This window comes from Neomonachus schauinslandi, chromosome 5 (genome assembly GCF_002201575.2).
Source record: "Neomonachus schauinslandi chromosome 5, ASM220157v2, whole genome shotgun sequence".
Lineage (NCBI taxonomy): Eukaryota > Metazoa > Chordata > Mammalia > Carnivora > Phocidae > Neomonachus > Neomonachus schauinslandi.
The window spans coordinates 89,396,562-89,422,758 of NC_058407.1; the positions used below are offsets into that span (position 1 = coordinate 89,396,562).

Here is a 26,197-nt window from a genome sequence, read left to right on the forward strand (position 1 = left end):
ATCCACGCTCTTAACCCCTGCAGGAAACCGCTGGGGGCACTAGGAACTGTGAAAAGCGCTGGTTTGGAGATAGGAAAGTTGACCAAAACTCGGCTTTGCTCATTATTAGTGACACAAACTTGGGCGAACGGTTTAACTTCTCTGAATCTCTGGCAATGCACCGGCCAAATGGATTAAACCATAGAATGTTAGAATTGAAAACTTGAGAGATCCAATACCTCATTTAACTGATGAGAAAACTGAGGCCCAGAGATGTGTATGACCTTCCAATGTCACACAGCTAGTAAGTGCTTGGGGCCCAACCCAGACCTCCGGCCTCCTGGCTCAGTGCTTTGTGACAATTTCTCATGATGCCTTCTGTCACTGGGATCAAATGAGATCAGAGATGTTAGAGAACTCTGTCTGTAATTGTGAAGTGTTTTCATCGCCGTTAGGAAGAGGTAGCAGAGGCACAGAGAGCCAAAGTGAGAGGAAGTAAAACAAATTCACTTGTTCAATGGTTTTACATTAGGACTGACCTGATGATCAAGCCAAGGTAAAGGGTCACTGCACGCGACGTGGAAATGGACTTTGCTATCAAATATTCCTAGGTTCTAGTCCTCATTCAGACACTTGGGAAAGTTACTAAACTTTCTGTGCCTCAGGTTTTTTTTTTCCACCTGAAACATGGGGATCACTGAAATGTGAGGCTGTTGGGGATGAATGTAAATGTCTACCTTTCCTCTCATCTCTGAGGAAAGCCTTCAAAACCACAGAAGTAAAAATCATAATGCAATACGAGAAATATAAATCTTAATGGAATTTAATAAATATTAATGTTCTAGCTTAACACTGGAACAGTTTGGTCAGGAAAACGGGCTGTGAATATCGTTTAGCTGGTATGAGTCTGTACTATGTTGAGGGGGCTTACTCAGTTCCAGTATAGTATTTATATCTATAGTTTCCTGTTTTAAACTAAAGGTGTATATACAGTACGCCTGAATAACTCATCACTGCAGAGCGGAATATCCTAAGCACTAAAAATAGTATTCTTTTATTGGCAGAGAAAAAACCAGAATTTTTAGTGCCCTATATTTTCTAGATGAATATTGAGATGCATCTCTTTGAAATAATCATATTTTTGAGCAATTCTGACACATTCTCAACAGCGCTAGTCAATTTGGATACTCTAGAGCAGAGCGCTGGACACATGAAAGTTGTTCAGTGAATATTTGTCGAATGTACAACAGAATTAATAAATAAGTAGTATAACCCCAGGCTAGGATTTTATAATTTGGTATGAGAAGTAAGATGTACACAAATAAAACAAATCTAGAAAAATATTATACACAAATAAGCTCTGTATTTTGTGTTGTGCACTATGAAACACAGTAGAAATTCAGAGAAGGGAAGGACCAGTTTGGCCAGAATAGCTGAGGGAGATTTCCCGGAAGCTGTTGACACTTGGGGTGATCTCTACTGACAGACAGGGAAACCTTCTAGTTAATGAAACATTTTAAGCTTCACGGAAGAACTGAATACTAAACTTCATTCTCAAGTGACCTCATGTCAGAGATCTTCCATAACTGAAAACCAGGCAAGCAAAATTATGACTATTCTTTCTGTATATCTCATGGATCTTTAGGCCTCTTATCAGCGGCAACATTTTTGATTTCTTAAAGTAGAAATGCTACATGGGGCATTTTCAACATTTTTTCAGCTGTTAAATAAATGGATCTCTTCCCTCTGCCCCCCTTCTCATTCTCCCATCCACCCTTTTGAGGCTTATTTGGGGAAAGGAGGTATTTTGCCTTTGGAGAAGGTGATAAAGTGTGTGGTGGTCATCTTTTCTGAAGAGCCATTTTTATCCATTGCCATCTGGCTTTTTCTTTCTGCTGATGGGAGGCACACGTAACTGCTGATAAACCAGGTAACTGATTTTTGGCCTTGAAACCTCTGGTGAGCACATTCAGATTAGCTCAAAACATTACAGACATACACCATTCATGCAGCTTCTAGAGACTAATTATTTGCTCCGTCATTACTCCTCATGGAATCAGTAGAAACTACCAGAAGACTTGACACTGGGGCTTTTAGAATGCTCTAGCTTTGTCTTCTTGGGCCAAATTTATGGTGACCACCTAGGTCCTACGCCACTTAAATCTCTGGTTTTCTTTTGAGCTCTCTCAGCTCAATATTCTAATGAGACTTCTATCCCAGTCCAACAATACCAATTTTCTGTATGGCCTCAAACAAAAGTCATATGTCCTAAACTGTGTGTCTGTGTCCTTGGAGGGTTTGTTATGGTTAGTGTGGAAAGTCAGCTTAATAAATGTTCAATTATCCCAATAATAAAAAAAACCCGTAAGCTAAATCTCTGGGTAGGTTTGCTACTATTAAACATACATATATTTCCTCTGCTGTCAAAATCTCATGGAACCGAGCCTCTTCTGACCTTGACGATTTCTCAGGGTCTCTGAGGTTTGATGAATAATTGATGCCTGAGCATCATTGATCTCCCCAGTTCCATTGTCCTAGCTCCCCTGTAAGTGCAAAATAATCTCTTTGGTACTTACTGATATAAAAACTGAGTGATTTTGCTGACTGACTTTTTCGAGTTTCACAAGATCCTGAGGAACTAAAGGTTGTCACAGATAACTTATATTTCCCAGGCTCCTTCAATTCTGCAACAAATTCATGTGCTTCTTCATCCACTGTCAAATATTCAGTAAAGTTTTCTGAATCATATATAAAAAAGAGAATATATATGAATTGAAACCTGGAAGGGCCCTGAATGTAGACAAGTCAATTAATACAAAAAATAAGTATTTTTTATACGTTTCCTTTCTTTTGTCAAGTTCAATTTTACATCTTCATCAAAGGTACTAGAAAAGAAACATGACCAAGTATTCAAATTGCTTTTCACAACACTTCTAATTTACCAAACTAAAATATGGCATCCAAACCAATAAAGCTTAGGGATGAGTATATACTGCATATTCTTATGTACTATTACCCAACAATGTCATATGCACAGAATAGAAGTAGAATGTCAGGATAAGATTGCAACAGTTGACTTTCTTATCTGGATATAAAGATTAAAAAAATAACCAGCAATCAGTATCTTATCAGTTCTTTGTGGTAGTATTAAATACCCAGAAATGCCTTAAAATCAACTGAATTATTTCTAGTTGGAAATAATTCTCCTGGGCAGATTTTCTGACACTTGTAATACTTGTCCTTGATCTGTCTTCTTCCAGATTTTACTTTCTAAAAGTAAAAATGATTTTGCATTGCTTCAAAGTCCATCTCCTGCTGCTTATTACTCCATTTGAAGTTGTTCTCATCAGTTGGTGACTACGATAGCCTTCAACAGAACACACAGCAGTCAGATGAAAGCATGATTGAACGTTCATGGAAATACCCATTAAAAAAAACAATTGTGAGATACAAGACCCTATTTTCCACAGAATATACTGTGGGACAGGAAAATAAAAGACAAATTAAGGGCAGATGAAGAAAGATATCTTTTATACAAGTAATTCTAGGTAAACGTGAAGACTTTTGAGTCAAATAATTGGAAATAACAAAGGATTTCAATTTTACACAATATTTGGGTATGGTTGATTGCTCTATAATCCAGGATAGAGGAATCCACAGATTTTGGTGTCTTATTCTATAAAATAAAATAAGGGCAAACAACAGTATGCACTGTATGATACTACATGATATTAATGCCCTACCCTGAAAATAAAGCTATTATTTGAAACTTCAAATTCTAACAACTTGACAACTTTTACCACTCAAACCACTAGACTGGAAAGTATAAAATGAAGTGTGTTATTATAGAAACAAAACAAACAGCAAATAACGATAATAACCTAGCAAACAATTTAAACATGATTCATGACCCACATTGACTGCTGGCCAGGGCCCTGTTTTTCATAAGCTAGTGGACTAAAATACGAAGAAAGCTCTGGAATGCTGGATCAATGACTATGATCCATGCTATGGCGAAAATACTAGTTGCTGTGCATTTTCTATTTTACGACCCGCTCCTCTTCAGGCAAATGTGGAGTGGTGCTTGTCCCTGAGGGGCACACCCTGAGGCAAATCAGAGTTGCTAGATGAGCAAGCCCCAGGGCTGACGCTCTTGGGAAGGTAGCCTTCTTGTCAGAAAGATTGTTTTGCTACATGCTTCACAAACTGTGTACTAGAAAACAGAAAATTTCTCCAGGATATTCTGTAATTTGTGATGGTTAGAACTTTAATTCAAAATCTTTCCAAAAGGAAGGTTTTCCTCAGCGGCCCAGAGTACGTGACATGTTGGGCAGTGAAATGTGAGCAAGTTGTGAATACCCGCAACTTAGAAACTACCTAAACCCTGGATTCTGATCCTACCTATTTAATTTTGTTTTCTAGTCTTAGTGGGCATTGCTACTCAATTAAATTCTTCCCTTTCTTGACCATTTTGTCTTTAAATATTAACTGTCTCCCATCAGCCTTTTTTCCTAAATATTTTAGTTGCAACATATGTCAGTGCCCTTTCCTTTGTGCACCATTTCTTATTTTCGCTGATTTCCTGTTACTTTACCTTCTCTTTCTATGTGGATATGGAACCCATCGAAGGCAGTGGGTGGTTTGGGTGGTAACCAATTCAGGATCATTTGTACAGGAAAAAATGAGAGAGAGCCTGCTGTTGATTTCTCAGTCTCACTGAGTGTACTGTTATTTTCATATTCCATGGGAAGGACACTGACAAAGTCATCTTCACTTTCGGGAGTTGCAGATGCGCCGCCCAACCAATAGGGCTGGGATGGAGTTTCGTAGTCACTGCTGTTGAAATCGGGCCAACCAGAAGAAATGTTGCCAGAGGGAATTTCAGGGGTTTCATCCATAAAATGGAAGAGTTTGTCTTTTCCCACTGTATCTTGTGATCTCATGAACGATTCCTCTGGAAAACTGCCACTCTGTTCTTCCCAATTGTTTTTGTTCAAGTTTACAATACGAACCGAGATATTTCGAGGTGGATAAGGGGCTGTAAGAGAGAGAATTTTCATTTTCCAGTAATTTTTAGTTCTATGATAGTGAATACTTAACCTATTAGTAAGTCAAATACACAAGTGGATTTACAAAATAGAGGTTAATTTTACTTCTACTAAAAGATAGTAGAAGATAATCTACATCAAGAACTATTGTGGTGTTAAGTTACACATTTATCTAAGATTTTGTGCACGATGTGTATACATGAGTATATCACCACTCACACTTCAACTACATTAACTAGTGATATGATGCTTGTCCAAGTGGTAATTTAACCATGTCCAAAGCAGAGTTTTGTAAATATTCTGTAGCTTATCAAAATCTCCTTTTATTTCTTTTTTTAAAATTTTTTTATTCTTATGTTAATCCCCATACATCATTAGTTTTAGATGTAGTGTTCCATGATTCATTGTTTGTGCATAACACCCAGTGCTCCATGCAGAATGTGCCCTCCTCAATACCCATCACCAGGCTAACCCATCCTCCCACCCCCCTCCCCTCTAGAACCCTCAACACCCAAAATCTCCTTTTAAAAAACCTGAGTCTCTGCCACTGGATCTTCCTTACAAAAAAAGCAACTCTAGTGTACTCTAGCTATCAAGATAAAAATACTCCCTGTGATATAGTTTCACTTAAGAGAGTTGCATATATGCCTTTGAAACACTAGCACACATGTTAGAAATACTGCTTCACTCCTCACCTCTCCAGAATGAAACATATGAGCACAAAATCCATGTGTGAATTAGGGAAGCATACTTTTCTAGAGGTAGAAAATAATGAAGGCATGCTGTCTGGTCTCTCCCTGCAACTCTTTCTCTACCTATCCTTCAAATAGCAGCTGAAATATCACCCCTTCCATGAACTTTGAATAAAAATTAATCCTTCCCTCCTTTGTGTAGTTACATAACTTTTGTACCTCCTAGGACATGTATGAGTTCTGCCTTGTATGATTGCCATTTGTGTTGTATCTCTACCATTTTTGATGACAGGAAACTATCTCACCAGACTTTGTCTTCATCTCTCTCAGACTTAGCACAACTTCCCGGTAGAAGTCACTCAATTGATAAGGTTTCCTTACTTGAATTGAATAATGAAAAATACAAATAGAATCTTAGATGTTGCCGTGACGTGACTAACTTATTTAGCTGAAATAGTTTCTTTGTCTTGTCCTACTTAATGAAAATCCTGACATCTTAGATTCAGACTGGCAGGGTCTCAGGGGTGATCTATAACAATCCATTCCCAATGTTCATATGAAAGGTATCTCCAACATTCTTAATGAGTAATTTGGACACATTAGGCACAGGCAATGTCAATTACATTGGTATTGGTGACAGGCATTTGGTAGGTGTATATTTCCATCCATTCTTCCATTCATCCATCCATCCATCTATCCATCCATCCATCCATCCTGTAACAGTGCTTCCTATTGGTGATACTACTAAAATTAAACACTGCAAGTTTTAGACACATCTGAATCCCAATATTTTCCTCTAATAATCTGAAATTCTTTACTAGAACATCTCTTATCATTTTTACTGCCATGTGGGAATTTTGCCAGGTTATAGAATACTTGGTCAAGTTAAGTTACTTAATTATAACTTTTGGTAGTATCACGTACTTTTTTTCCATTCAAAGATTATAAATCTATGATTACATTGATATATTTTAGATTTTTCTTTTGAATATTTTACTCAGTTCTTTTACATTGATAGAGAATTTGTTTTAGACTATTACAAATATATATTTATTTTATTTCTTAGCTCTAGAACATAATTTTTCTAGGAATGATAGAATGTATACATGCAACAAACATATAATTTAATTATTTTTTAACTAAATTTGATTCTTCAGAAGACTTACCAGTTCTATGCTGTTTAGGTTCATGACTGACACCACTGTACTCCACAAGAGTACTTTTATTAAAAGTTGCCTCAGATACCAGCTGAAAAGTGATGTTACTATAACATATTCCTGGCAGCCAGTGATTAAATACTGTTTTTCCCTTAAAGAAATCTGAGAATAAAAACAATTATATTAAAATTTTGATCTCCTAAATGCCACATATTTCTAGAAAGTTCTAAACAATTATGATTAAATAGCCCTAAGATATTATTTCCTGCAACTTTTGGCATGGTCAGTAATACAAAATTAGAATAAGACTAGAGATGAAAATTTGGATCTTTATATCCAAAATCCTGAAAAGCTTTTTTTCTGCAGGAATTGGATACAATGGAATTAAATTTTTATTATAGGAACATTTTGTGTATTAAATGGAGAAGATAACATATAGAAATTATAGATTCAGTTTATGCTAACCATTTATTTTATGATAAAAATCAAAGATATTTTGCCACCTTATGACTTAGGAAAAAGTAATTTTATAAGACATGGTTTCACTAGGCTTACTTGTAAAAATGGCCTTAAAAGTAGAATGGTTTATCTGCCAGTTGGCAGCACCTGATTAAAAAAAAAGAAAGAAAGAAAGAAAAGAAGGATTTGGATTTAATTTGAAAAACACTGAAGAAAATAATAAAATTAAGATTCCAATTCAAATTAGAAGGAAATGTGGGAAAGAAACCAAAAGTACCACTTACTGAACTAAAAGCCAAAATAAATTTAAAAATTAATTAACTTAAAAAGGAGAGCATATTTATTGATTTATTTTAAAACTCCTGGCTTTTAGTTCCACAAAAATTCCAGAGAATGCTTTTCAATTATTCATGAACTTGTATTTGCATGTGATCAATAAGCAAATAAGGCCCCATTTATTAGTTTGCAGATAATCTGTTTTCATTGACAATTTAAAAATGCGGTAATTTGTGGAGTCTATGTTTATATTTATTTGATGTTTTAAAGCTTCAAAAACTATAAATTCACTGCATTGTTTTAAACCATGTCTCATAAAAAAGAAATCCATGGAAGAAATGAGTTTATAAAAGCAGCAAGTCAAAATGACACTTTTCTGGCTATCATGACCTGTGTGCCTCAGTATCCATTCTTCACCTCACCAGTACCTATTTCCAGTTACAACCAGTCAACTTTGATAACCATCATCTAAGTCCTCAGAGAGAAATGTTACAGTTTTGTTTCCTGAGACTATCTAAGTTCCTTTCCTTCCCAGTTCACTCCCAATGGAGCTAAATACCCTCCCTCCATTCCTTCCCCCCCCCCACCTTCTCCCCAACAGTCCACTCAGAGAAGGTGACCAGGTTCTTTGAAATGATTGATTCCCATAGGATCTCTTTTTCTCCTTTCCCCACAGGGTCCCCATCAGGCCAGTATAAACAATGAAACCAATTTTTGTATATTAATGCAATCATTTCACTGGTCATACAGATAAATATATCCAAAGGAACAAAAAAGCATTATTATTCACAGTTGAGAATAATCTTGGACCACCTCCAAGCGAAACTTGGTAGAAGGTGCCTTTTGAACTTCTTAGTTCTAGAAATGCCCTTCTAACACACCCAGAAGGAAATGGTTAAGTGAGGTGCTTCTAAGTTTAAGTTTGAATTTATTTCTTGTACCAGACATGCTGCCTTTGGCAAGACTAACAAACAAACGATAATAATTTGAGTATTTCTTATGCTTTTGCATTGCATGTGACTCTAGCAAACCAGATGTTCTAAGATTCCTCATGACAAGATTTTCATAAATTAATAACTATTTTTAATGGTTCTTCCATGGGCAGGTAGAGAATCATAAGACCTCTTTAGAGGAAGACAGAAGTCCAATTACCAGACATCATGTAAAAAGGAGTATTTTAAAGATGATATTTATCACCCTTCCTTTTGCTTCTTACCTTTATATAGCATTGTTCGGAAGTCTTTACCTTCCCAGTAGCTTATGTTTACTCTTGTGAAAACATTATATTTTTCTGGATAATGAATTTCAAATAGGACTCCTGTTTCAGGAGAAGGTTTATAGTCATATATTGAAACACTGGTTACAGGTAGGGGTTCTGCAGAAGGGAAGTAAATGGACAAAGGGGAAGTGGATAAAAAGGGAGAAAGGCCATTATCAGTATTTGGAAGTACCAAAAATTACACCTGTCAGAACACTTTCCACACTTTTATTATCCCATAAACATTAAACTCCCCCATACTCATGAGTTGACTGTTCTCCAGAGCAGTAATTAACAAAGTACATTTATGTGGTGTTTTGTGTCTTTCAAAGAACTTTCATATTCATTTTTCCATTTACCTTTTGCAACAACCCTGAGATCTAGGACAAGCAAATATGAATATTGCCATTCAACAGATAAAAATGATGATGACTCAGAGACTTTAAATTATTTGTCAAAAGTAATTTAACAAGTACATGGCAGAGTCTGTATCTCCAAATTCCTAGTTCATTTTTCTTTTTTCCAAGCCAAGAAAACTTGATATTAATAACAGACCAGTAACAGAAAATACATTTTGGCTCTGACCAAGGATAAATGTTTATGTGATTATTTATTTCTTTGTATAAACTTAGTAGTTATTTTTCTATATTAAGATTGCAAACCACCCTATGTTGTGAGAATTATAGTTTATGGTGTTTATCAAACCACTTTTCCTGCAGAAGCTTAAAAAATGTTTATTTCTATTTTGCTTGAGTTGTTAACTCATTACAAAACTTTTTAAATACTCATTTTTTAAAACTACAATTTGATGCACATCTGTATCTCCTCCATATCCCATTCTTCAGCAAAATTCTTGTAAAAATGACTGCGCTCCCTCACTCTTCTGAAGGAGCTGTTGGATTAGTTTTACTTGCATTCATTTGATTTGAGAAAATCATTTTAAATAATTTGGTTTGGAGTCAACTATTGTATTACAGACAAAAATAATTTTGATTCAAAGTTTTATCATTAGAGGATTCTCAGACATCATCTACAGCCTAAATGAAATCAATATCCTTACTTTAAATTTTACACTTTTAAAATTTCAGTTTCAATACCCTAGGACACCAAAATTTGATTTAATTTATTCCACAAGTCTTAATCTGTAGGTAAATGTTTTTCATTTTGCCCTCCAGGATCGTGACCTAGTTTAGCTTTTGCTTTTGATTGACAAGATCCAGGAAGGATTGAAGCAACATGTTAAAGCTTTGATTTTTCCTGGAATTTTCTTAAAAGCCAAGCCAACATCTAGCAAAAAAGTCAGGAAGGACGTTCAGATTACAGCATATATTGTGATCATGTCCCCGTAGACTACATGCTGTATTCTCTGGCTGAAATGTTTCTATTTTATCTTTGACTTGTCCTTGGTCTTCTTGCTTAAAGGTAACATTTACAAAGTGAACACACTTGTGTCACGTAAACCAACCAACCAACCAACCCAGCAAGACTCTTGTGTATTTCTCTTTGATTAATCCCCCAAAAGTTTTGAACTATTTGGAGGTCTTTCTTTCAACCCAGTCTAATTACTAACCCACGGAGTCTACCAAATCCACCTACTGCTTCTGGATCTAAGGGAACCAAAATGAAAGCTAACAACAAAAAGCAGCCACAGAGCAGGGACTCTTCCATTCCTGCTGTCCAGTATCTCATTCTCACCAGGGTTCTGTCTCCTGAAAAGAGAAGTGAGAGGTCCACCCAATCTTTCATGCCCTGAGGCATGACATCTGCACATCAAAGCCACAGTCAAACTTTGAAATTCAAGAGATAGATGAGGATTACAGCATAGATATTTTATTTTGTGATTTTTTTTTTTTTTTGGCTGCTGCAAACTACTTGTATTTAAACTAAGAATTTTTTTTTTTTTTTAAGATTTTATTTATTCATTTGAACAGGGAGAGACACAGCGAAAGAGGGAACACAAGCAGGGGGGAGTGGGAGAGGGAGAAGCGGGCTTCCCACTGAGCAGGGAGCCTGACGCGGGGCTCGATCCCAGGATGCTGGGATCGTGACCTGAGCCGAAGGCAGACGCTTAAGGACTGAGCCACCCAGGCGCCCCTAAACTAAGAATTTTTTAAATGCCTACTTGCCTGTTTGCTTCTTATGGTTCTCTTGGCTTCAATCTAAGTGACCCGGGTCAGCTGTAAATTCTAAAGTCTAAGCCCAGCCATTACTGAGGCACATTCAGTCTATTTTCAGTAGAACGCAAATGCATTCTCTAAAAATATTTTACTGTGTCTCCAGTGACTTCCCTCATTATTTTTCTTTTTAGAAATTAAGTGATGTGGATGTGTTATAAACCAGAGCTGCTATTATTCAAGTGTTTTTCAGTGATGACAAGGTTAAATCTTGATCTAATTCAATATTCCTTTCTCTGCAAGCCACACTTCACCCGTAGGAACCAGGCAGGACAGGATAGAAACATAGAGTTGTTAGAAAATGTGAATCATTTATTACTTTTGTTCGTTTGTTCCTTTTTTGTCCTCAGGTCTTTTTATTTTTCAAAAAGCTAAGCACTATAAAATATATTTGAAATTCCCTCATATAACTCACTCAGATCCCCTTTGCCTCCCACCACGGCCAGAGATAAATTAGTACTCTGAATTTGGTGGTTATCTTCTGATGTGTTTTTTACTTTGATATTTATATGTGTCCAACATCCATACAAAATGTTATTTTGCATGTTTTAAAATATGTTAATGGTATCATAGTACATGAATTTTTTTGCAGCTTATGCTTTTATCAACTATCATGCTTTTGAGATTTCTCCATCTTGATGCAAGTATCTCTAGAAACTGTTTTAGTGTTCGCTTTAGAATTATACAGACTCTACTGTTTATCTGTTATTTTGTTAGATAGATGGTTTTCAATCATCCACTTTTGCAAATAAAGTTGCAATAAATGTCTTGAGATATGTTTCTGGACTAAATCTTGGATAGCAGGGTATGCACATCTTCCATTGTATGAGATATTGTAAAAATGTGTTCTAACTCTATGTCAATTTACATTTCCATCAGCAGTGTATGATAGTTCCTCTTTCTCCATATTCTTATTCAACACTTGTTCGTATCAACCTTTTCAGTTTTTGCCACTCTGAGACATATGAAATTTTGTCTCTGTTTTAATTTCCTGTTCACAAAAGAGGTTGATTATCTTTTCTTATGTTTATTGGTCATTCAGCTTTTCTTTTCTTAAAATCGTTTGGTTCTTTTGCCTGTTTCGTGGGTTCATTTTCCATATTCTCCTGTTAATTTGTAATGCACCTTCTGTCATATACTGCATTCCCACTGTCATTTTTTTTTGTGTGTGTCCTATGCCTTCCTTCTGGATTCACCTTCCTTGTTAAAACATATCACTTAGTAGTTATTTAAGTTAGAGTCTCGGTGTTAAATTCTCCTAGGCTTTGTATTCTAGAAAAGTTCTTTATCTTTATTCTTTATATTTTATTATTTTTTTATTTTTTTAAAGATTTTATTTATTTATTTGAGAGAGAGAGTGCGCATGAGTGGTGAGGAGGGGCAGAGGGAGAGGGAGAAGCAGGATCCTCACTGAGCAGGGAGCCGGACGTGGGACTGGATCCCAGGACCCCGGGATCATGACCTGAGCCGAAGGCAGACGCTTAACCCACTGAGCCACCCAGGTGTCCCTTTATCTTTATTCTTGATGTAGTTTAGCTGGATATGAAATTATAAGATTTCCTCTCAGGATTTTGAAGCTATTGCTCCATTGTCTTCTTGAATCAATCGTTGTGGAAGAGAAAACTTCTGTGAGCCTAACAGTTACTCCTTTGTACATATTACGTTTTTTTTCCCTTTGATACCTTCTAAGCTTTTTATTTGTCCTTGGTAATCTAAGATTTCACCATCACATATGTAGATACAGACTTATTTTTGAATTACCCTATAAGTATTTGGAATGCTTTGTCAATCTGTGGATTCATGTCACTCTCCAAGTCTTGGACGTTTTCATAATCAGCTCTTGAAACAGTGTGCCCATTATTCCCTTCATTCTCTTTTTCTTGAAGTCTTAACCTCCTTAGTTAGAGCCTCTCCCACCTTCATATCTAAGAATTGTGCTAAATAATGGGCAATCACAAAGAATACCTTTCAATTTATTATTTAAATGCTATCAGTACAGAATTTATCCCATCAGCTGAAGTTTTTTGATTGAATCTAAATTTGACTAAGTGAATTTTGCCTAGTCTAACCAACTAAATTTTAAATTAAATAATTGTATTTTTCACTTCTAAAAAATTCTAATTTATGTTTATTTGATTCATTTGTATTTAATTTCTGCCAATCTTTGCTTCATTATGTTTTAATCCTTTTAAATGGATGGAATTCTTATATATATCTCTTTGAACATCACAACATACTGTAAATTTGTTATCAAATTGCTATACAAGGGGTGCCTGGGTGGCTCAGTCATTAAGCATCTGCCTTCAGCTCAGGTCATGGTCCCAGGGTCCTGGGATCGAGCCCCGCATCGGGCTCCCTGCTCCGCGGGAAGCCTGCTTCTCCCTCTCCCACTCCCCCTGCTTGTGTTCCCTCTCTCACTGTGTCTCTCTCTGTCAAATAAATAAATAAAAATCTTAAAAAAAAATTACTATACAAAATATAATCTGCAGTGTTATGGTTGTTGTTTTGATGTCTATCTTTTTTAGCATAGATTTCATTGTGTGTTTTGAAATACAAGCCCTAGGCTAACTTTGTGTCTTCTTATTGCCCTGTTTCTTGCTTATTCTTGCTGTTGAGACAATTTAGCCATTGCTTCCGTTCAGCTCACCACAGTGCCCAGTCTAGAACCAGGGCATATAATATTATTCTGAGGTTCTTGATATTATGGATGATATAGTGGCTATCACAGATTCATTCCCTGAGTCAGAAGGTAACTAAGCTTGGTCCTTGAGAGTAAGATTGACTGTGTGTTCCCTGCATCCCAAGGCCTCCACCTATAATTTTATCACAGGCAGAAAGAATCTCTGCTCCAAACAGAAAGCCTGGCTCTGTGCCCTACTTGGTATGGAGGATTCCAATCCTTACTGTACTGGGGCCCAAGATCAGGGCTGTGTTCTTCCAGATGCAGAGCACAGAGGCCCCAGGACTTTAGCTTACCTCCCCCCTTGCAGTTTCTGTTTTGTTTCTGATTTATAAAGACAACGATTTTATTTTTGAGCCTACCAATATACTTCTGGTTTTCTTTTTGCTTTGTGGTAGGAGCAAAGAGTGTGTCACAAGCAGATATTTACTGCATTATGTTTGCAAGAAATCCTAACATGAAATTCCCATTTTTTTCTTTTAATAAAAACATTTTAAATGACATTTAATATGATTGGTTTTTTTTTTTCTCATTTAGGTGTCCCACATAATTAAATCTGATGTCTAATCGAAGACTGTTTTATGTCCTTTAAGTACCTTTGAATCATTCATGACAATCATGAATAGGAAGTTTCTTAAAGTTCTGGAAGTAACTATCTGAGACAGAAGATAAAGGAACAAAACAAATGTAGAGCAAATACTGTTTAAAAAAAGCAGAGTTAACCCTGTGCTTGTTGGTAACTGGTAAGAGCCGAGAGGCACTTCTTTCTGAGATTGCTCTGTTTTGATGGACTAAAACTAAAGGAGCTGTTGGATCAGTGACCAGTGTCCTTGCCTTTGATGTGACCAACCTAAGAATGTGTCTGTTCTGACACAGTCCTCTTGAGAGAGAGAAACCTGTGATTAGGCTCTCAGGTTTTTTGTTTGTTTTTGTTTTTGTTTTGAGAGAGAGAGAGCATGAGTGGGGTGGGGCTGAGGGAGAGGGAGAGAGAGAATCTTAAGCAGGCTCCCCACTCAGTGTAGAGCTGGTGCTGGGCTTGATCTCATGACCCTGAGATCATAACCTGAGCTGAAATCAAGAGTCAGACATTTCACTGACTGAGCCGCCCAGATGCCCCAAGACTCACTTCTGATGGCAGAAGCAGAAAAAAGGGACTGATCCCAGGTCCCAGGCCAGAGCTCCTAAACTTATGTTGAGATAGACAGCTCAGCTCTATCCACGCAAGCCACTGAGGTGAGCTGACAGCAGCTGCGCCCATGGTCCAAGCGCCATGGTCACTATCAAACCCATGAACTTAATTCAAGTCTTTACCACTTCCTTCCTGGAATATTTCAACAGCTCTCTAAATTATTCTCCTTGCCTCCAATCTCACCTTAATTTTTTCTACTTGTTTCTGCTCAAAACCTCTAAGCCTGCAGGCTACTTGATACTCTCAGTTCATTAGAGTCTCTGTCACTTGCACCTCACTGACTTTGCCCTGCCTGATCTGTTTTGACTCTCCTTTGCTTCCAACTCCTCGAGTAACTTTCTGTCTAATGCCATGGGTATTGTTTATATTTATTGATCTTATATGAAGTGCTACACATTTTGTTAAGGAGTGTATTTTAATATTTTTCACATTACAAAATATTACCCTCTACCAAATCAGCAAACTCACAGCCCCCAAGACAAGACTGGCCTGCCACTTGCTTTTGTACGACTTTTGAGTTAAGTCTTAATCTCAGGAAACAAACTGAGGGTTGCTGGAGTGGGGGGTGGGGTGGGAGGGATGGGGTGGCTGGGTGATGGACATTGGGGAGGGTATGTGCTATGGTGAGCACTGTGAAGTGTGCAAGACTGTTGAATCACAGATCTGTACCTCTGAAACAAATAATACATTATATGTTAAAAAAAAAAAAAGAAGAAGATAGCAAGAGGGGAAGAATGAAGCAGGGGAAATCGGAGGGAGAGATGAACCATGAGAGACGATGGACTCTGAAGAACAAACTGAGGTTTCTAGGGGGGAGGGGGGTGGGAGGATGGGTTAGCCTGGTGATGGGTGTTAAGGAGGGCACGTTCTGCATGGAGCACTGGGTGTTATACACAAACAACGAATCATGGAACATTACACCAAAAACTAATGATGTAATGTATGGTGATTAACATACAATAAAAAATAAAAAAAAAAGAATGGCCTTTACATTGTTAAGTGGTTGACAAAAATTAACAGAGGAACAATATTGAAATGAAATATATGAAATTCAAATATTGGTGTCTTTAAATAAAGTTTTATTAGAACGCAGCCATGCTTGTTCGCTCATGTATTGCCTATAGTTGCTTTTGTGTGGCAACACTAGAGTTAAATCACTGCAACAGACTGTACAGCCCCCAGAACCTAAAATATCTGTCATCTAAGAAAAAGCTTGCTCACCCCCGGGTTAGATTAAAAAAGTAATAACCTGCCTAATGCTACACATATGGTTTCTAGATTTCTTTGTTGGCTCTAAAGTTCATACTTTGAACCACTACTCAAAATACCTGCTTGATAATTTGCCCATTGCAATGCAGGATTCAGGATCTTACGACTTACAGCTCTAAGAAGGAGCTTTCCTCAATAAAATCTTATTATGTCGTTTCTTTGTATCTGTCAGCATTCCTCATCACTTCTGGATTAAAGTCTAAACTCTTGTAAGGTAGTCAAGGTTCCTGCCAATTTTTCTAGCTACCTCTCTTATTATTTTCTGGATTCATACATGCTAGCCATGTTAACTCCTTGCAATTCAGAAGAAGGTCCAGTCTTTGCAAATAGGATTCCCTTTGACTCTGTTGTAACACTTTCCATTCTTTATTCATTTAGCAAATTTTCACTATATTCTCAATGATTGTTTCTTCTGAGGTGCCTTCCCAATGTTTGTTAAGGAAGGCTGGGCAATCCCTCTCACATAATTTTCTTACAGCATTTATCATGTTTTCGTACTAGTTTGTTTATTTGTCTTTTACACTATAGCATATGATCTTTCAGTGTGGGTATGAAGGATGTGACATACAGAATGTAAACAATAAATAAAATAAAAATTTGTGCATTGTTATTTATAATACATGAATTTGTATTTGCATAATGTATGAATGCATGTTTATATTTGTACAATATGTTATAGAATACATAATATTATATTTGTATATTCTCCAAAGTGTTCTGTAATGTTTACAACTACTACATCTCATATTTTACTAACACATGAGACAGCGGTGTGTAAATAACATTTCTCCAATTTTTAAGCAATTGTTTTCATGTGTTATTTTATCTGTTAAGAAATGACTTCTCTCTAAAGTGCAGACAATATACTGATGGTTCTTAATCAATTAAATATTAATCAGATGTCAGTGCCTAAGGGTTGTGAAACTCCTTTGGGCTGGCCAAATGACTTATTTGTGCTGAATTTATTTTTTGCCATGTTTCTCAGCATTCTCTAAGAACACCAGACTTGGAACAACTATAGGGAACTATGAAAGGATGGCCCTGGGGCCAATTGCTTTGTCACTGCTTATTTCATCAAGACAAGCATCTAACACACAGTAAATGACTGCAACAAATGTACCCTTTTATTCTCAAGAGCAATGTGTCATCTCCTTGAGCAGATACTATTAATGTTTCCTAAACTTTAAAAAAAGCTCCCATTATGAAAATAAAGATGGCAAAAATACATCATTCACTGACAAATAGTGGTAATTTTAGAGCTCAAAACTAATCTTAGTCATCACGTACTTTAATTCCGTCTTTTTTAAAGGAGGAAGCTGAAACCAAATGTCACCTAATGTTGCCTCATGCCTAAGGTCACAGAAATATTTGTGCCTTAATTCCCGATTCTTATATTCTGAACCTATTATCCCTTTTAAAATCTGGGATGATGTAATTGAGTCTTTATAAATGAGATAGAGTATGAGAGACAAGAAACCATCATTAATTAATTTTTGCTCTTTAGAAATCAATGCAGATTTCCCCTTCCACTTAGGATGTAGAAAGCTACAAGTCAATGTCACTGTCTCAACCCTCAACAAGAAGAAAAAGCCAAATAATCCATGAGATCATGATTTTTCTTGAGTCTATCAGAGTTCTGAGATTGCAAGGCAACCAAATGAACTAAATACCCAAGAGTGACAAGCCCCCTGTAAAACAGGAGGGACATTAACTGCTTCACCTTTAGCAGAGCATAACAGGAAGAGGGGGGGCTCCATTAAAACAGGAAAGAAGATAGATTTTAATAAATTCATAAAGGCTGGTTGTGTTTTCAATGACAGTTTAGAACTATTCTATCCAATAAAATAGTTATTAGCCACCTGTGGCTATTTTAATTAAACTTAGAATTAATCAAAATTAAATAAAATTAAAAATTAGTGGCTACTATAATGGACAATGCAGATATAGAACATTTCCATCATCCAAAAGTTCTAGGACAACACTTGTTTAGAATGATTGGAGTGGAGTCCACACTTTCTTTCTAGCTCTTATTGTGGGCTTTAATCAGGTGCTCATGAGAATATTGAGGGAAAGAGGCGGTAATTTGCACCACTGATAGATCAGGTTGAAACCTTACTCAAGTCCCTGGATCTTTCTTGAATACAAAACAGAATCCTTGGGAGGGGCAGAAATATCTTTCCCTCCAAGTTCTCAGGAAAATATACCCCCTTCTGAGGGGTGGGTAGAAGTGAAAGAGTCTGTTCCTAGGAGAGGGGCACAGACTCTTTTGGACCTATGGTTACACACTCATACAAAGTAGAATTCTACTGCTACTGGGGAAAAGGCAGGAAACTCCAACCCAAGACTTTCCACAGATTTGAGCTCCACTGGTTGTCAGTGTAAAGTGAGGGGCAGGAATGCTGATAGTTCCCCACTTAGGATCACAGAGTCTGCCTAAGCCTGAGGCTGGACCAGGAGAACCAAGAACCTCGCCTATCCTCACCAAAAGCTTAACATTAGTAAAAACCAACAGCAATCCATTGGGAGGGAAGGGGCAAAATCATGGAGACCTTCTGTGGTGCAGGTGTTCAGGACTTGCTGATACTGAAGGTAGAATTGGAACACTGAGAAATACACTCTACCATTGCTGACAGGCAACACTGGAAACATTTGATATCTGTGTGAACTGAAAGTGACCAATACCTGAAGCCCAGCTCGACTCATTCTCCCATACTACCACCTTAGCAATCTGGTAGATTTAAATTAAATACAATGGTAGGGGCGCCTGGGTGGCTCAGTCGGTTAAGCGCCTGCGTTGGGCTCAGGTCACGATCCCAGGATCCTGGGATCACCCTGCTCATCAGGTAGCCTACTACTCCTTCTCCTCCCCACTACTCCTTCTCCTCCCCACTACTCCTTCTCCTCCCCACTACTCCTTCTCCTCCCCACTACTCCTTCTCCTCCCCACTACTCCTTCTCCTCCCCACTAGTGCTCCCATCTCTCGGTTGTTTCCTCTCTCTCTCAAATAAATAAATAAAATCTCTAAATCCAATGGAATAAATAATTACAGAAGTATAAATGCCCTAAACTAGCACTGTCAAAATTGGTATCCACTAGCCATATATGCTATTGAGCACTTAAAATGAGGCTAGTGCAACTGAGAAACTGAATTTTAAACTTAATTAAATTAAATTAATTAATTAATTAATTTTATTTTTTTAAGATTTTATTTATTCATTAGACAGAGAGAGACACAGCGAGAGAGGGAACACAAGCAGGGGGAGTGGGAGAGGGAGAAGCAGGCTCCCCGCCGAGCAGGCAGCCCGATGTGGGGTTCGATCCCAGGACCCTGGGACCATGACCTGAGTTGAAGGCAGGCGCTTAACGACTGGGAGCCACCAAGGCACCCTAAAATTTATTTAATTTTAATAAACTTATGCTTAAAAGTTACAAATGTGTAAACTTTCGTATTGACTATATACTGAAATAGTAATATTTTAAATGGAATGGATTAAATAAGCTTATTAAAATTAATTTCATAGTTTCAGAAGCTTTTCTAATGTGTCTATCCCAAAATGTAATATGCATATATGGTTAACATCCTGTTTTAGTTGGATAGTGCTGGTCTAAACACTTCAATTAAAAGGCAGAGATTTTCAAAAGAATAAAAAATAAAAGGCAGAGATTTTCAGATTGGAAGAAAAGCAAAATCCAGCTCTATACTGAATACAAGAAACCCATTTACATATAAAGACATAAGTAGGTTGAAAATAAAAAGGGTAAAACAAGTATACCATGAAAAGACTTAATGGAAGAAAATGAAAATATCTATATTAATAGCAGACAGAATAGACTTCAACACAAGGCATATTTCCTGGGATAAAGAGGGCCATTGCATATAGATAAAAATGTCATGAGTCACTAAAGCTGGTGCATGTGCCTCCACCCTGTGCTTCCTCACTGCCTAGTGAGCTCATCCACCTGGCTCCGGTGACCAGGGGGCTTGTGTGGGTCCCACAGAACGTAACAATTGGAGAATCAGCCCTTGGCAGGTTACCAACCTCAAGGCACTGCACAGACAGTAAACTGCAACACACCAGCAGACTTTCTGTGAAAAAGGCCTATTTACTTGTCCTGGAGCTTCTGCCTGAGAGGCAGGCTTCAGGTTTGCCACACATGTAGAAGCTGTGGAGGTGCTTTTAGGGAACTTAGGTCAGGTAACACTCTTTTTGTAATCTCCCTCGGTCGTGCTACAGCTTGCTAGGCCAGAAAGGAGCTTATACACTTGTTTGGAGCCCCAATTTTTGCAACTGTTGTCCAGGGGACACTTCCAGATCACCTGGTCTGGAGGCCAGCAGGGTTTACAATTGTGGCCCCTCAGGACTGTACATACTTGCGTAATTTAAAAGCTATTGCCTGAGGACATGTCTTCCAATCAGCCTGAAACTAGGTGCTGCCTGAGATCCCTCCCTTTGGAACACTGACAGGTCTTAGCGTACCCTTACCAACGGGGACTTATCAAGAATAAATCAGGTTGCTTAGACAATCACAAAGGTTCAAGAGACAGCCAAGAGCTAAGGCAAGGTTGAACAATAATGTTTACCTCCTACACAAGGCCACTTCTTTCAGACTGCAAGAGGTAGCTGTTTCACTTGATACATAGAAACAAATACAGAGTCAAGCAAAATGAGAAAACAGAGGAATATGTTCCAAACAAAAGAACAAGATAAAATTCCAGAAAAAAATCTTAATGAATGATAAGTAATTTACCTGAAAAAAAGTTCGAAGTAACCATCATAAAGATGTTCACTGAACTCAAGAGAATGAATGAACACAGTGAAAATTTTAATGAAGAAATAGAAAATATAAGAAATTACCAAACAGAAGTTACAGAGCTGAAAGAGACAATAACTGAACTGAAAAATACACTACAAGAATTCAACATCAGACTAGCAAAAATGGAAGAAAGGATCAGTGGAAGACACAGGGGTGGAACTCATCTAAACAGAGCAACAAAAAGAAAAAACAATTTTAAAAAATGAAGACAGCTTAAGGAACATGTAAGACAGCATCAAGTGGAATAACATCTGCGTTCTAGGGGTCCCAGAAGAAGACAAAAGAAAGGCAATCATTAGAAGAAATAATGGCTGAAAGCTTCTTTTTTTTAACTTAAAGAAGAAAAAAGACATTCGGATCCAGAAAGCTCAGAGTTCCAAATAAGACGAACCCAAAGACATCCACTCAAGACACATTATGATTAAAATGTCAAAAGTTAAAGATAAAGAGAGAAACTTAAAAGGAGCAAGAGAAGTCACATACAAGGGAAACCCCATAAGAATATTAGCATATGGTAGCCTGGGTGGCTCAGTTGGTTAACCATCTGCCTTCAGCTCAGGTCATGATCCCAGGGTCCTGGGATCGAGTCCTACATCCGGCTCCTTGCTAAGTGGGAAGCCTGCTTTTCCCTCTGCCTGCCGCTCCGCCTGCTTGTGCTCACTCTCTCTCTCTCTCTCTTGCAAATAACTAAAAAAATCTAAAAAAAAGAAAACTAGCATATTTTTCAGCAAAAACTTTACAGACCAGAAGAGGGTGGCAAATATATTCAAAGTGCTGAAAGGAAAAAGCTTCCAGCAAAGAATACTCTATCTGTCAAGGTTATCATTCAGATTTGAAAAAGAAAAAAAATTTTCAGACAAGCAAAAGCTAAAGGAATTCATCACTACCAAACTGTCCTTACAAGAATTTTTTAAACCAGACCTTCACTTTTATTTTTATTTTATTTTTTTATATTATTTATTTTATTATGTTCAGTTAGCCACTGTATAGTACATCATTAGTTTTTGATGTAGTGTTCAATGATTCATTAGTTTCGAATAACACCCAGTGCTCATCACAACACGTGCCCTCCTTAATACCCATCACCCTGTTACTCCATCCTCCACCCCCCTCCCCTCTGAAACCCTCAGTTGGTTTCCTGGGGTCCATAGTCTCTCATGGTTTGTCTCCCTCTCTGATTTCTCCCCCTTCAGATTTCTTTCCCTTCCCCTATGATCCTCCATGCTATTGCTTATGTTCCACATATGAGTGAAACCATGTGATAATTGTTCAATGTTAAAGGGACTTCTCTAAGCTGAAAAGGAAGGACACCACTTAGTGTATGTATGTATATCACTAATTATTATGTATATAACTAATTATTATATTACTAATTATTATTTTTATAATCAGAGGCTATGACTAGACATTTTTCCAAAGAAGACATACAGATGACCAAAAAGCACATGAAAAGATACTCAATATCACTAAGCATCAGGGAAATGCATATTCAAACCACCATGGGATATCACCTCACATCTGTTAGAATGGTTATTATCAAAAAGACAAGAAGTAACAAGTATTGGTATGAATGTGGAGAAAGGAACTCTTGTGCACTGTTGGTAGGAACGTAAACTAGGATAGCCACTACGGAAAGCAGTAGGGAGATTTCTCAAAAAATTAAAAACAGTACTACCACATGATCCAGCAATTCCACTTCTGGATATTTAGCCAAAGGAAAAAAAAACCCTGTTAATTTGAAAAGATATATATGATATGTATAAGATAGATATACCTCCATGTTCATTGCAGCATTATTTACAATAGCCAAGATCTGAAAACAACCTAATCATCCACCAATGGACGAATGCATAAAGAAGATGTGCCGTATCTATGTGCAATAGAATACTACTCAACCGTAAAAAAGAATGAAATCTTGCCATTTGCAACAACTTGATGGAACTTAAGGGTATTTTGCTAAGTGAAATAAGTTAGACAGAAATAGACAGATACTGTATGATCCCACTTATATGTGGAATCTAAAAAACAAACAAACAAACAAAATAAAGCAAAACTCATAGATGCAGAGAACAGAATGGTGGTTTTCAGAGGAAAGGGGGTGGTGGGGTGGGCAAAATAGGTGAAGGCGGTCAAGAGGTACAGACTTCCAGTTATAAAATAAATAAGTCATGGGGATGTAATGTACAATATGGTGACTATAGTCAAGAATACTGTATTGCATATTTGAAAGTTGTCAAGAGAGTAAATCACTGCAAGAAAAAAAATAGAGACTGAATGGTGACAATGGTAACTTGACTTATTGTGGTGATTGTCTTGCAGTATATACAAATACCAAATCATTGTGTTGTATACCTGAAACTAACATAATGTTATATGTCAATTACACCTCAATAAAAAAGAAGACATAGTAATCTTAAAAGTGTAAAGATGAAAAGCTTCAAACTTCACGTAAAGTTCAAAATATGTAAAGCATAAACTAAAAGAGGTACAAGGAGAAATAGACAACATAGATATAGCTGGAGACTTTCACATACCACTATCCATCATTATTAGAACAAGTAGACCTAAAATTAGTAAGGGTAAAAAAGACTTGAACAACCAACCTGACCTAATTGACATTTGTCTACACTTCACCAACAAGTGCTCACAGAATACACACCAAGACAGACCACATTTGGGGCCCTAAAACAAATTGCAATGATTTTAAAGTAATTGAAACCATATAAAGTATGTTCTCTGATTACAACATTTACCTAGAAATTAATAAAAAGATCTCTGAAAAATTGCAAAATTTTGGATATTCAGCAACACACTTCCAAGCCCACATGTCAAAAAAGAAATCACAAAAGAAAATAAAAAAATATTTTGAACACAACTCATTGCATACACTAAAATGTCAATGAGATATTATGGAAATCTCTTATCATGTACCTATTATCATTTACTTATCATTCACTTACTTATCAAATGTCTTTATGAACCATTAGCTAAAGGGCTGACTGCTAGAGTTTTTTTCTGATCTGGAGTGGCTAAGTGCATGCTAATGAATGTTAGGTCAGCAACAGTAACTATACTTTTATCTTGCTTTGTGCCTTAGTCTTTTCTCCCCCTGGTTCTTTCTCCTGTTACTTGCTCAACTGAATTTAATTAATATTTATTGATCACTTATTGAGTGTAAAGTTCATGTTAGGTGCTTATGAGATTATGAAGATGAGGAAGGCAGAGCTTCTGATTTCAAGGAATTGTATTATAACCATTGTTTACCTAGATCTGCTGCCTGGACCTATTAACTCCCAGTTCAACTCTCTCTGCAACTTATTTAAAACAGTCCTTTAGAACAGGCAGGTTCTTCCTTTAATTCTACTAGGTCCTAGATTTGCTCATTATATCTATAAACCTTGAAGGTCTTGGGTTTATGCCATTCCACTCCTAATTTTTAGGATTCAGTGCTGATTCTGGGACTCTGCCAAGGGAAACTTCAATTAATTTTTGACAGACATATTAAAAATACGCCTTCTAGCTTGATTCTGAGTTCTTGCTTCTTGATGTTTCTCTTTCCTTTTATCCCGAGAGAACAACATCACTATGTCCTTTTCCTTAATTGTGCCAAAAATGACTGCAAGTAGCTGGCATTTAAAAAATCACAGCCATTGGAAAATTTGCACTGAGGAACAAAAAGCAAAAAGAACTTCACTGAGCCATTAAATTGCTCTAGTGGTAAACTCTGCCATCTTATAGATAACAGTTTTTCTTCTAACATATACATCAACATATACAGTAAAGTTGCATCTTACTTTGAGATTAGGTATTAAAGTCCCAGAGAGAAAAGTGAAAATCACATATAGTTACAATTACTCCTAAAAATTCCTAATATCAGCATTAATGTTTTAAGACATGATATACTGAAGGTTAAAATGCCAATGATTTGTTTTTTTCTTGGTATTTTTCTTGGGCAGTGGAAGCCAAGGGTATTTGGAGGGTGAGTTCAAGAATAGAAACCGATAAATAATATCTTTTTCTCTCTCCCAGCTAAAAATGTATAATCAATTTTTAGCTGGCTAAATATGAGTATAAATTCTTTGTCTCAAAACCCAAATGGCTTAATATGAGAGTATGTGTTCTGGAAAAAAAAAAAGCTTAGTTATGATCATACTATTCAGTTATATAGCAAAAAATTACATGGTCCAATCATGAATATAAAATTATTATTCAGTCTGAAAATATACTATCTCATAGAGGTTTACTTTTTTGGGTTTAAAATAGATTTTTCTTTAACAAAAGGTAACAGTTAAACACTATCAAACGTTGGCAAGAAACCGTATTCTCAATATAAAGCAAAACTTTGAATTTATGTCACTTGACTTCAGGGTGATTGGTCTTGCCATCCTGGGCTGACTTTCTCTCAATGAGAGCCCCATGAGAATATACCCAAAGAAGAAACACAGAGGACAATATTACAAATGATGCTTACTTGTTAACACAGTGATTGATCTGGATGGCTTGGTAACCACATTTCCATTTACCACTACCAGAGTGATTATATAATAAAGGCCATGGTAATTAGCCTTAAAGGTAACAGGAGGAGGCAAAGTGCTGTTGAATTCCTCAAATTCGAAGAAGTAATTTTTTGATTCCCCAGTTATCTTCACAACATACACAGATGATGGGCTCATGACATCTGAAGCTTCTAAAGAGACAACGATGCTATTATCATCTTGAACAGTTACATGGAATGTTGTGGCATTCTGTTTAAGAAAAGAGAAAAACAAAAGGAAATGACGGTCAAATTGAGATCATTGGCAATAAAATTATGCTGAGCTCATTTTCCCAAAACTAATGTTTGTGATAAGCACCACACAGGTATTTTAGTGTTCAAGGAAAAGCAGAACGAAAGAGATTGACCCTCTTATGACTAAGGATCTTCTCAGGCTTTTACTTTTGATTCTTCTCCATTGAAAAACTGCTCCCAGGGCGCCTGGGTGGCTCAGTTGGTTAAGCGACTGCCTTCGGCTCAGGTCATGATCCTGGAGTCCCTGGATCGAGTCCCACATCGGGCTCCCTGCTCGGCAGGGAGTCTGCTTCTCCCTCTCCCACTCCCCCTGCTTGTGTTCCCTCTCTCGCTGTGTCTTTCTCTGTCAAGTAAATAAATAAAATCTTTAAAAAAAAAAAAAAAAAAAAAAAAAGAAAAACTGCTCCCAAC

General features: G+C 36.9%; 1 protein-coding gene across 1 annotated transcript in view; it reads right to left on the reverse strand.

The window, feature by feature from the left end:
* The window catches only part of PTPRO (protein tyrosine phosphatase receptor type O), a 114,807-nt gene that overhangs the window by 78,680 nt on the left and 9,930 nt on the right, over positions 1-26,197 (reverse strand). Inside the window, exons 2-6 of the mRNA XM_021690456.1 lie at positions 25,469-25,742; positions 8,828-8,986; positions 6,886-7,038; positions 4,574-5,017; positions 2,556-2,717 (exon numbers count right to left, since the gene is read on the reverse strand). Coding sequence (XP_021546131.1) covers positions 2,556-2,717; positions 4,574-5,017; positions 6,886-7,038; positions 8,828-8,986; positions 25,469-25,742 — 1,192 coding nt within the window. The remainder of the gene's footprint in view (positions 1-2,555; positions 2,718-4,573; positions 5,018-6,885; positions 7,039-8,827; positions 8,987-25,468; positions 25,743-26,197) is intronic.